Source organism: Hyperolius riggenbachi, chromosome 1 (genome assembly GCF_040937935.1).
Source record: "Hyperolius riggenbachi isolate aHypRig1 chromosome 1, aHypRig1.pri, whole genome shotgun sequence".
NCBI lineage: Eukaryota > Metazoa > Chordata > Amphibia > Anura > Hyperoliidae > Hyperolius > Hyperolius riggenbachi.
This window is the reverse complement of record NC_090646.1, coordinates 504183925-504196923: the sequence shown is the minus strand read 5'-3', so window position 1 is coordinate 504196923 and position 12999 is coordinate 504183925. Positions and strand designations below refer to the sequence as shown.

At 45.9% G+C, this 12999-nt stretch overlaps 1 protein-coding gene across 1 annotated transcript in view; it reads left to right on the top strand.

Moving 5' to 3' along the window:
• LOC137532788 (adhesion G-protein coupled receptor D1-like) overlaps positions 1-12999 on the top strand; it is an 853822-nt gene that overhangs the window by 723031 nt on the left and 117792 nt on the right. The window contains exon 18 of the mRNA XM_068253730.1: positions 12814-12967. Coding sequence (XP_068109831.1) covers positions 12814-12967 — 154 coding nt within the window. The remainder of the gene's footprint in view (positions 1-12813; positions 12968-12999) is intronic.

The window sequence follows — 12999 nt, the reverse complement described above, 5'->3', positions numbered from 1 at the left end:
GACACAGAGCACAATGCTATACAGTGGCGGGTGAGCGGTGTACTACTATTCCCAGCAGACACAGAGTGGCAGTAAACAGAATGCTAAATAGTGTGGCTGAGCGAGGTACACAGAGTGGCAGTAAACAGAATGCTATATAGTGCGGCTGAGCGAGCGGTGTACTACTATTCCCAGCAGACACAGAACAGTAAACAGAATGCTATATAGTGTGGCTGAGCGAGGTACACAGAGTGGCAGTAAACAGAATGCTATATAGTGTGGCTGAGCGAGCGGTGTACTACTATTCCCAGCAGACACAGAGTGGCAGTAAACAGAATGCTATATAGTGTGGCTGAGCGAGGTACACAGAGTGGCAGTAAACAGAATGCTGAGCGAGCGGTGTACTACTATTCCCAGCAGCGACACAATGACTGGGGGGACCCTGGCTAGCGTGGCTGGAGCGCAAACTACCCTGCCTGCCTACCCAAAGCTAAACCCACAAACAAATGGCGGAAATATGACGTGGTTCGGGTATTTATTTACCCGAACCACGTGACAGTTCGGCCAATCAGAGCGCGTTAGAGTCCGAACCACGTGACCCGTTCGGCCAATCACAGCGCTAGCCGAACGTTCGGGGAACGTTTGGCCATGCGCTCTTAGTTCGGCCATGTGGCCGAACGGTTTGGCCGAACACCATCAGGTGTTCGGCCGAACTCGAACATCACCCGAACAGGGTGATGTTCTGCAGAACCCGAACAGTGGCGAACACTATTCGCCCAACACTAGTGATAGCCTGACTCGCTGGAATTCGACCCTGGTCATGTTCTCTCACCTGATAGAAAAGGAGAAAGCCATCACCCAGCACCTGTACAATTACAGCAAAAGGACACAATCTTGGGAGATGGGGATGTTGTGGCCCAGCAACTGGACACTGATGCGAAATGCATGCAGGCTCATGCGGCCGTTTGAGGAGATGACCAACCTGGTGAGTCGCAGTGAAGGCACCATCAGCGATTTGATCCCGTACGCATACTTCCTGGAGCGTGCCATGCGTAGAGTGGTGGATCAAGCTGTGGATGAGCGTGAAGAGGAACAGTTACGGTGTTGTGTCTGATTACGCTGCCTGTGGATTTGCGCTGCCCTGCATGCACAGTAGGAGACTGTGCGGTCACTTTTCCTATTTCATAATACTGCTGATGGTTACATAATAAATATCTTACACACATCCTACACGCTTCAAATTTTCAGGGTAGGGAGGGGACCCCCCGAACTACCTCTATACCAAATTGCAGCCCCCGAGCCCCCCTGATTCCCGAGATAGGTTTCTCTAATCTATCTCCTGAACCAGCGGGGCTCGGGGGCTGCAATTTTGGAATATAGGTAGTTCGGGGGATCCTCTCCCTTCCCTGAAAATTTGAGGAGTGTAGGATGTGTGGAAGATACTGTATCTATTATGTTACCATCAGCAGCATAATTAACTTCACACTGCGCATGTGTGCTACTCAGTGTGGAGGGGAGCTTCCGGGCAGCTTGATCATACATTACAACGGCAGGAACAGTTTTGGGAGCAATTTTCATCAGAATCAGATGTTTCCTCAACACCTGTGGCAGCACAGAGGGGGGGGAGGAGTAAGAGTCGTGTGGGGAAGAGAAGTCAGACTCAGATGATGAGGAAGGTGTTTCTTTGGAGGAGGAGGAGGAGGCGGTGGCAGAAGAACAACCGCAGCAGGTGTCACAGGGAGCTTGTGCTGCTCGATATTCCTGTGGTATTTTTCGTGGCTGGGGGGAGGAGGAGGATTTACCTGACGTCACTGAGGAAGAGCAAGAGGAGATGGATAGTACGTCTGCATCCAACATTGCAGATGGCGTCTTTCATGCTGTCCAGCCTGTTGAGGGACCCCCGTATAAAAAAACTCAAGGGGAATTAACTGTACTGGGTGGCCACGCTAGTAGACCTTCGGTATAGGCAAAAAGTGGCGGACAAGCTACCAACACACCAGAAGGCAGAAAGGATGCAGCACATGCAGAACAAGCTGGCAACTATGCTTTACAATGCGTTTAAGGGTGATGTCACAGCACAACGCAATAAAGGTACCACTGCCAGTAATCCTTCTCCCATGTCCATGCAGGCAAGGACAGGACGCTCCAGTGATCTCATGGTGATGTCGGACATGCGGACATTCTTTAGTCCAATGCCTCGCCTTAGCCCTTCCGGATCCACCCTTCACCAACGCCTGGACCGGCATGTAGCCGACTACCTGGCCTTAAGTGTGGATGTAGACACTGTGAACAGCGATGAACCCTTGGACTATTGGGTGCGCAGGCTTGACCTGTGGCCAGAGCTGTCCCAATTTGCCATCCAACTTCTGTCTTGCCCTGCCTCAAGCATCCTGTCAGAAAGGACCTTCAGCACAGCTGGAGGCATTGTCACTGAGAAGAGAAGTCGCCTACGTCACAAAAGTGTTCACTACCTCACCTTTATCAAAATGAATGAGGCATGGATCCAGGAGGGCTACTGCCCGCCCAAAGACTAAGTCAGTCCCCACACACAGCATCTCTGCCTGCACGCCATGTGACTGGCTGCCTGCCCCAAGACTAAGTCGCTCCCCACACAGCACCTTTGCCCGCAGGCAGGGCCGGGCCGAGGCAGAGGCTGGAGAGCCTCCAGCCTCAGGGTGCACTGTAGGAGGGGGCGCAGAATTCATACAGCTGTCATTCCTAATTGTGTTTGAAGCAGAAAGAAATAAGAAAAGGGGATACATGGCAGTGACTGCAAGCCAGATAATTAGATATTAAGGTGTTGGGGAGGTTGTGGGCCCTGTGGCGCCTCTTAGTCTAATAGCAATCAGTGTGTAACGGCTGGGGAGGCAGGGATAGAGGGGCGCACTTTGGTGTCTCAGCCTTGGGTGCTGGAGGACCTTGTCCCGGCTCTGCCCGCAGGCCGCTTGACTGCCTTCTCCGCCACTCCAGGTGGACTCCTGAATTTTTATAATAATTGTTCTGGTGCGTGTACATGCCTGCCTTATTTTTCTGCAACAAGAAAACAAAAGGCATGTACATGTGCCCATTCACCTTCGTGATCATTACCTTGCCGCGTTGAAGGGGCTTGCGTATCACAATGAAGCAATGACTGCCGGCTATATGAGTGTCTCGGGGGGGGGGGGGGGAGGTGTCACACCAAAGATAATAAGGTAATGCTCCATTGTGGACAGACCAAATTTGACCAGCTGGACAGTCACCATTCTGTCATTCAGCTACCTCAGCCCAGCAACCATATAAGCTGGAAAGCCGCCATCACCTGCACTCTCGTCATGGTGCGCACCAGTCCAGCTCCAGCCCGGCCGTCAGTACACAAACAGCTGTTTGCAGTCACTGCATACCTTTCACTGCATCTTTGACTGCACATTGTATTATACCTGGCAGTCAGTGCATACCTTTCACTTGAATGGATGGCAGATTTGGCCTCCATAACAGATTCTCGTTAAAGGATTTAATGTTGATTCATCTCACATATATAGCAGGGCCTCGAAAGTACCTCGGGACGTGCATGCCATGCCTGCTGCCTTCCTTGGATGTTTGTGGTAGCCGTTCCTGCTCCTTTGCCCACAGCGTGCCTGCTGCCTTCCTTGGATGTGTGGTGGTGGTAGCCATTTCATAGGCTCCCACTCCAGACCGGAATTGAACCAGGATTCCCCGGCCATTACACTCGCAATGGCAGACTTGCCCTCCATAGCAGATTCTCTTTAAAGGTAGTACAGTCTATCAGTGTCATATACAGCAGGGCCTTGAAAGTCCTCCTGTATTGTTATTTTTGGTCACTACCTCAGGACGTGCATGCCATGCCTGCTGTCCTTCCTTGGATGTGTGGTAGCCGTTCCTGCTCCTTTGCCCACAGCTTGCCTGCTGCCTTCCTTGGATGTGTGGTGGGGGTAGTCATTTCTTAGGCTCCCACTCCAGACCGGAATCGAACCAGGATTCCTCGGCTATTACCTGTGGTCACTCGCAATGGCAGACTTGCCCTTCATAAAAGATTCTCGATGCAGGTACTGAACAACAAGCAGAACAAGTATTTAAAAAAATAGATGTAAGTTTTAGCAATGGTAGAGAAAGAACCATCGAAAGTTGATAAGGCAGTCAGACATTACCTGACATCACTGAGTGAGGAAGAGCAATTTCACCATGGTGTGCACCAGTCCAGCACGGCCGTCACAACGCAAACAGCTGTTTGCGGTGCGTTACACAGTGAGTTTGGTGTGTCAGTGTGAAACAGTACTCTAATAACACTCCCTGATTGATGTATACACATGCAAGATGTTTTAAAGCACTTTAGGCCCGCAATTTAGCATTCAATGTGATTCCTGCCCTTAAAACGCTACTTTGCATCCAATCCAGATTTTTCCCCGGGACATTTGGCGTCTATCCCACTCCGCCATGCCCCCCTCCAGGTGTTAGACCCCCTGAAACATCTTCTCCATTACTTTTGTGGCCAGCATAAATTTTTCTAGTTTTCAAAGTTCGCCTCCCCATTGAAGTCTATTATGGTTTGCGAAAGTTTGCTAGAACCGAACTTTCGCAGGAGGTTAGCGCTAACCTAAAATCGAAGGATCGGGCCATCTCTACCAGTAAAAGGAACTATAAACCAATACATAAATACGGTCCTTTTTTCAAACTGTATATATGATCATAATAGTACCGTACATGTCTTTAGAGTTAACCTGAGCTGAATTTCGGGTTCAAAACCTGACCTCACCCTGAAGAAAGGGAAGCCTCAGAATCCTAATGAGGCTTCCCTTGGTGGTCTGAATGCCCTCCGTTGCTGCAGTAGCATGGAGCTTGCGGCTCCGGCTTGCTGCAAAGGTGCGGGCAGACTCGTGCAGCTACTGCGCAGCAATGATATAGTAAGACGAGCTGCGTGGCCTTGATATGATTAGCTACAATGCCTTGTCGGTAGCTAATCTTCAGAGGGGGGGGGGGGTTGCAGTGGCGCTCAGCAACAAGGGACATCAGACCAGAGAGGAAAGCCTCAATAGGATCTTGAGCAGGGTTGCACGGGTAGTACTTTTTAATACCCGCCCGGATCCGGGTACCCAGATATCTGGATCCGATTCGGGTACCCGGATCTGACCTTGCGGATACCTGAGTGAATTCGGGTATCTGACCAAATTATCCGCGGGTACCCGACCTTTTCGGGTATCTGGATAGAAAAAACGGAAGTGCCCTTTAAATAGCTTTAAAAAGGGTTTTTAGGGTAAATGATGCATGTAGCATCATGGTTTTTAAAGGGAAACACTAATTTATTTTTGGTGGACATAAAATGAAAAAAAAAAGCTGTCAATTAACATCAGGACTAGGTTCCAGACAGTGGTCGTGCAGCCCACATTGTGTCCAAAGTCCAATCGCACAACTGGGACATGACAGTTTTCAGCCCAGACACCTCCAAAAAATGACACCGCAATTGTGTTTTGGGTTGAATATAGGTGGTGGTATCAGCAGCAGTGGCCTGTGGCACCGTGGCGGTGGGAGCCAGCACCAGCTTGCTTCAGCCTCTTGAACTCCTCATGCTCAACAACATGTTTTTTGGCCAGATGGGTGATGAAGCTGGAGGTGCCATACTTGTAGGGGTCACAACCTCTGCTCATCTGTAGTTTGCACACATTGCATATGGCAAACTTGCTGTCCAATGAGGGCAGAATTAAAAAATGCCAGATTGGGGAGGTAAAGATTCCCCTGCGGCCTGAATGGGATGCTGCGGCTTTTCTCCCTGTGGCGGTTGGGGGTTGAGCGGTGCGGCTGGAGGATGTGGTGGGTCCCGCATTTCACGGCCACTGTCTGCAATGCTGATCCTCCGTGCCAAACCCACCGATGCATCCTCCTCCTCAGAGTCAGAGCTGACATCCCCATCCTGTGAATGGTAGTCACGGTCCTTCATCCCATCATCAACATCATACCCCCCCTCCTCAAAACCCAGAACATCCTCCTCAAACTCCTTGCGGCTAACAGCCCTAAGTTCAATCGTGGCGCCTGGAGCGAAAAGCTCGCTGACTGAGGGTAGGCTGCCCGCTGGGGTCGACACTGACACTTGTTTGTACCTTTAAAAAGAACTATATACTCTAATGCAATCTCTAAAAGGCAACAAAAAGTCTCTGAAAAAACTTTATTGACACATGTAGACAACATCAAAAACACGGTTCTTCAAAATCACAGTGGTAGGTCTTGAAAGCACATTAAATTGGTTTGAATCAACAAATGGTTGTAGCTTTTGCGGGTATTAAACTTCAAGGCAACGACACATGTTCGTTTCGGGCTTTTGTGTAAAATTATATGTGCCCTTCATCAGGCCGTGATACCCAATTCTGCGTAGCTCAACCAAAAAAGGAAGACCAATCAGGCAAGAAGAGCCATATATTGGGGGGCGTCTGAGCTTACCAGACGCACAAGACCTTCCCAGCGGCTATAACAAGGTGCTGGGAAGGTTCCCACCTTGACTGGACGTAGATTCTACTGCTTTGGTATTCCGCATCCCGCCAATACAACAATCTTGCTGCTCTTTCCATGCTGCAATTCGCTCGTTCTGCCATCTATAAGACAGCAGAGTTCTTTGAGCAGGTCAGAAGCCACTTTCACTGGCTCCTGACTACGTGATCATGGAGAGCCAATCATATTGGCTCACACTGATAGCGTCAGGAGCCAAGGAAAGTGTCTCCTGACCAGCTGACAGCACTCTGCCATCATAGAGATGAAAGAGAGAGAGGCTTGTGGCGATGGGACAGCGTTGTGACAGGCGAGAGCGGTGGGTATGTTCGGTGATTTGTCGATATGCTGCAGTTTTTGGTACCAGCAGTCTCTGGTCCTTAAGGGGGCAGAGACTGATGGTATGGAAGTGGCTTAAGAGTCTGAAGCAAAAAAAAAAAAAAAAAAAAAAAAAGATACTTACATGAGGAGAGGCAAGGCTCTGGGTCCTATAGAGCCTTCCTGGTCTCCTCTGAGCCCCCCCCCCCTTACCCCGCAGGTTCCACTGTTAGCAGTCTACGACCCATGAGTCGTAGACTGCTCTCTTCCACTTCTGGAGTCCTTCGGGAGTCTTTGGAAGCACTAGGGCTTCCGAAAACGGCCCGCTCTGTACTGCCCACATGCAAGTGCCCTCTCTCACGCATGCGCAGTACAGAGCCGCCTGTCTTCGTGAGCCCGAGTGCTTTCAAAGACTTCTGAAGCCTCCCATGGTGGCAGATTCAAACGGGGGAACGAGGCTAGGATACCATGAGGAGAATGGGAAGTCTTTATAGGACCCAGAGCCTTCCCTCTCCTTAGGTAAGTATCTGTTTTTTTCTTTTTTCCCCCGTTCCGACTCTTTTGCACTCTGCAATTGAAAAAGTAAGTAAAACAAGTACTGTCAAAATTAGTCAAAAAAGCATTTTCTTGCTTGCTGGTGGCCTAATAAGCATTTTATTAATAATATGAAAATATTATCTAGGATAAAACTTAGGAGTAAAAATGAATTCAATTGGGCCCAATATGTAGTTTCATTATTTGATCCGAAAGGGCATGCATACCTAAATACTGCATTCCCTACAGCAAGTATAACTGCCTTTCTGATTTCCTAAAAAATGTAATGAAAGTTCTAACCCTCACGTATGATCATTCCCCACACAGGTTGGATAGATAGTACCCTCCAAGAGAAATTATGAATGAGCCTTTGATCTTTGTTTACATTTTTTTTGATATATGCAGTTCTTATCATTTGGCCGCCAGCAGCTACAGTAGCCTGTTCTGCGCATCTGTACAACCCCCTACAGCACAGCATAATATATGCATATTATGCTACATGGTCAATATGTTTACAAGGACTAAGACTGATAACTGTGTAAACATGTTTTATAATATTTATTTTCAAGTAGTTATTGAAAAAAAATATATACATATACAGTGCTGAATATAATATGTATAACTTTGCTAAATTGTTAAGCCCTAGGCTCGCTACATGATTTAAAAAAAAAAAAATCCGGCAGCGCTGCCCCCTGGCGGTTTTTAATATACCGCCAGGGAGGTTAAAGAGAAAATTACCTTAAAGAGTAACAGAAAAAAGTTCCCCTGGGGAGTACTCACATCGAGAGGTGGAAGCCTCAGGGTCCCAATGAGGCTTCCCCCTCCCCTGTAGCTGCAGGCAGTCCCGTGCTGGCTCCCCCGAAGTCTCCCGGAATCCTCCCTTCACAAGCCCGATAAGCGCTGATAAGCGCTGATTTATTTACCTTTCCTGGCTCCAGTGGGGCGCTGTTGCAGTTTTCCGCACAGAGATAGGCAAAAGTAGCCGATCTCCGTCGGGTCTGCTCTACTGCGCAGGCGCAGGAGACTTGCGCCTGTGCTGTAGAGCGGCCTGACAGTGATCGGCTATTTCCGCCTATCTCCGAACGGAGAGCCAATACTGCGCCTGCGCTGGAGCCGGGAAGGTAAATATTTACATCACCCCTGTTCGGGGGAGCTTTATCTCCACCGCCGTGGGACCGAGGAGGACTGGGGAAGCCTCAATAGGATCCGGAGGCTTCCCCCACACCAGGTGAGTGCCCCCCAGGGGAGGATTTTCTTAGTACAGGTTTTCTTTAAACGTGGTTATTCTGCATTTTTTAGTTCCTTCTACTATATGTCATTACAGTGCCTCTTTTACTGTTTGTATATACCACCATGTATCTATAATCTTTTACCAAAATCAGTTTGGGATTGCTTTTACTTGCACTTTAGAAACACGCTGGATTGGATAGTGGACTCATGCCAAATACCTACTTGTGCTTGTAACATGCACGGCATTGAAAAGTACTTAACGATAATAATATTTTGTACTTCACTTATGGTATCTCTGATTGTAGAATATATATCGTTCCTAATCACACAGTTGGCATAAGTAATGAACATTCAGTTCCCATTTTGCTATTTCTGATTTAAAAGCAACACAAATGAGCAGACAGTGTCAGTATTTTCTGTAAATCATGAATCACTTTATGTGTCAGTTTGAAGAAGATTATTATATAAACCAAATCCACGAAGCCATTAAAGCGAGGAAAAAAATATTAGAAACAAGTGAACCCCAAACAAGTGTAAACAGTAATCCAATCCTGTATTTGGATTATATTACTTTCTTTTGTCACCATTGATGTAGAAAAAAAACCTTTCTAACATCAATTTCAGACAATTCACACCCCGGCGATTTCCTTCCTGAGATAACTGGACTGCCTTTAATCTGCAAAACTTCAATAAACATGAAGAATGAGAAGGCGCAGGAAAAGATAGCTGTGATCATGTATTAGAATAGAGAGCAGAGGCCTATCTGTCAGATTCTGTCTTCCGCTAGAAAAATGAATGCACCTGCCTTAACTATAAAAGACTATAGACAAAAATATAACCTGATCCAAAGGTCATACAAGAAGTGACCACGAAGGACCTGTCTGCCTACAGACTGTTTGCAAATTCGTATCATTATTTAGAGAAAACCTGAGGCGGGTTATATATATATACATAAAAAAAAGAAACTTACCTCCAGAGGCTTCCTGTGTCCTTTATTGGACCACTGCCGCTGCCCGCGACCCTCTTGAAGTTTGCATCTGTGCTTGTCTTCTTCATGAATGAGCACAGTCATACTTACGCAGGCACAGTACTGCCACACTCATACACAGCAGGGAGAGCAGCCATGTTAACATATCCAACAAGATCCTGCACATATGTTCCAGGGGTCAGCGCTTGCTAATGGCGAGGGTTCGGAGGACATGGGAAGCCTCTAAAGGCTTCCCTCTTCGCCGGAAAGTATCATGTTTTTTTTTAGGTCCCTTTAAAGTTTACATTCATTGTAATTTGCCTTCTTAAAACAGAAAGTATTTGTTTCAATCCAGCTTGAAGTGAGCAACTGTGGTCTCTGACAATGCGTCTCTACTGAATATGCAAATTATCTGTGTATGCCCCTGATGTCAGGCTTGCATCTAGAACAGCTAGTATATAGCATTAGCAAGCCTATAGCTTATGAAATTTACAGAGCCACATCAACCCAACATGCAGACAGCCTGTTTCAGACTGTTGGTCCTCATCAGTGCATGGCAAGGATCAACATGGCTCTATGGCTATATGGGATAGGGCTTGGACCAGTACAGCAAAATACAGAAGCAGCTCACTGTGACCCAAAACTATACTTTCCTAGTAGTTTTGGGTCACCCTAAGCTGCTTGGGTATTTGGTTTAAAGTTTAGTGACCTTATGTAGGCAAATTTACCATTCTTTTTGTCACACCTGACCCCCCCCCCCCTCCCCCCTTCCATCCTCCAGATCACTGCAGAAAAGGAACTAGACTCCCAGCCACAAAGGGTGCAATTAGGAGTTGTATGTGCATCTGCATATGTTCCTATATTCCCTCCTCATACCGTTCCTGACTGCTTGTCTGCTACATCCTTTTTTATAACCTCTCACTTCTTAAATCCTAATATGAGTAAAACAGGACTAATAATTTTCCCACCTCTCTGCGTAATATAATAATAAATGTTAATACCCCACCCATAACTTCAGTTCCCAAGGCACAGTACTTAGGGGTAACCCCTCTATTTTATTTATTCCTCACATTCACTCCCTAACCAGCTCCTGTCATCTCCAACTCCAAAAAATATCTTGCATCTGACCTTTTATCACTCAGGACACAACTAAAATTCTCTTATAATATCCTGTTTGGACTATTGTAACATACTGCTTTACGGACTACCATCTAATATACTGGAATCAAAAGAGGAAAAGGGAAAACGCGCATCCATGCAAAAGAGTGTTCTTTATTCGATACAGTAAAAATACAGGCTACAGTACTGTAGAGGACGGGAGAGGAGTACAGGCAGATGGGGTTAGCCTGTATTTTTATTGTTTGGAATAAAGAACACTCTTTTTTCATGCATGTGCATTTTGCCCTTTCCTCTTTTGATCCAACCACTACTTAACATTGGATTACAGAACTCCATGTTTTTTTTGTCACGACTCTGTGCACTGATCCCTTCCTGGATATAATATACTGGCATCGCTCCAATCTGTACTGAACTCGGCTGCTCAACTCGTTCATCTTTCTTCTCACTCTTCCTCTGCTGCTCCTCATTGTCGAGCTCTTCATTGGCTGCCAGTTAAAGTGAGGATCCATTTAAAACCTTTAACCCTACGCCACAAAGCTCTCCCTGTACATCTCCTCACTAGTTTTCAGATACCAACCAGACTGCAATCTCAGATCTGCACATGACCTTATTTTGTCCTCCTCTAGAATCACCTCCTCGCATTCATGTACAGTATACAAGATTTCTCACATGCTTCCCCCAACCCCTTTTCTGAAATCCCCTTCCACAACACATCTGTCACTCTCCAACCTTTGATATCTTTAAATGCTCCCTCAAAGATCACTTTTTCTGACAAGCATACACTCTCCCTTAGGCCATTCCTCCATTGACCACTGGCCAAGTTGTATTCCTTATTAGATAACCTAAAAACACACTGCCTCTAGGTATGAATATTGCATACTTCTCCATCTCTTTCATTCTCCTTTCATTCTTGAGATTGTAAGCTTGCAAGGGCAGGGCTCTCTCACCCTTTTGTGTCTTATGTTACACATTTTAGTCTTCATGTTACTTTTTTCACTCTGTAAATCGGTTTACGCTATTATGTACCCCATGTTTGTTTCCTACTTTGTACAGCACCATGGAATATGTTGCCGCTTTATAAATTAATAATAATGTTAATAACTTTCCCCCACTCTATGTAAGTGCCCAGTCCAGTAAGAGTAGTTTTCCATAGCAGTGCATACCTATCTACATTGGATTAACATTTTATAGTGCACCATATCAATTGTTATGTATAGGATGCTTGGGGGGGCCCAATGTAAAACTTGCACTCGAGCCCATAGCTCCTTAGCTACACCACTGTTCCAACTTAAATTGCCTGAAAGAACAGGGTTTATGTTCCATGAAACATGTTGCACACAGGAGTTTTGCCCAAAGTTTTTTTTGTTCTCTATATGAGATCATTGTGTCCTTCTTCAGATGTAAGTCCATGACTACCTCCTTGTAAACAAATTTTAATATATTTTATTCTTGTTGGTGGCCTCTGTTCCTTGACTACATCAGTATTTATATTCCCCCTTTGGTGGAGGGGTGTCTCTTCAAATTTCCTGCACTACATAGAGCGACTTCTGATCCCGAATTGGGTCAGATTTGTTCTTCCCTTTGCCTTATACAGTGGTTCCCTGTGTGGTAACCCTGGCTTGCGAGTACCATCCCACCTTTCATATTCTATATCCCTTTAAATATTGGCATACTACTCTATTTGGGCTCTTGGTCATTCTCCATTAATATTTTTCAAGTCTAAGATGGGTATACAAACAGCAACAAAATCCCCAACCTCACATTATTTTCTATACTAAAACTAAATTCTTGAGGGGCCTTCTGTATTGCTCTCTAGAAACGATTGTCTAAAGCTTTGCTATTCTTTCCACTTTTTTCATTATTATCTTATGTATATTCTCAATTGGTAAAATGGTTGGACGGATGATGAGTGATCGCAGGGGGGTATTTCTTAATATTCAAAAGGTTGACACACAGGCATATCTGATCAAAACGAAATGCATTTTTAATATCTTGCAATTAGTGGTTAACCTTTAGCTACTCTGGGGAAAAGGTGTGACTTACTATCCATACAGATAAGTGCTAAAAAAAAATGAAGAGAAGAGAACAGTATAAGAGAATATAGATACGCTTTCAAACACAAGATACAGAAAATGTGATATTTTTTTTATACTGTTGCTTTCTAACCGCTGTCTACTTAATGTGTTTCCTTTCAGCTGCCATGCAAAGTAGTAGCAATTCTGCTGCATTTCTTCTTTCTAAGTGCGTTTGCTTGGATGCTGGTTGAAGGACTGCACCTCTACAGTATGGTGATCAAGGTGTTCGGTTCAGAGGAAAGCAAACATCTTTACTACTATGGAATTGGATGGGGTATGTTCCAGGGAATTTGTGTTTAATATCAT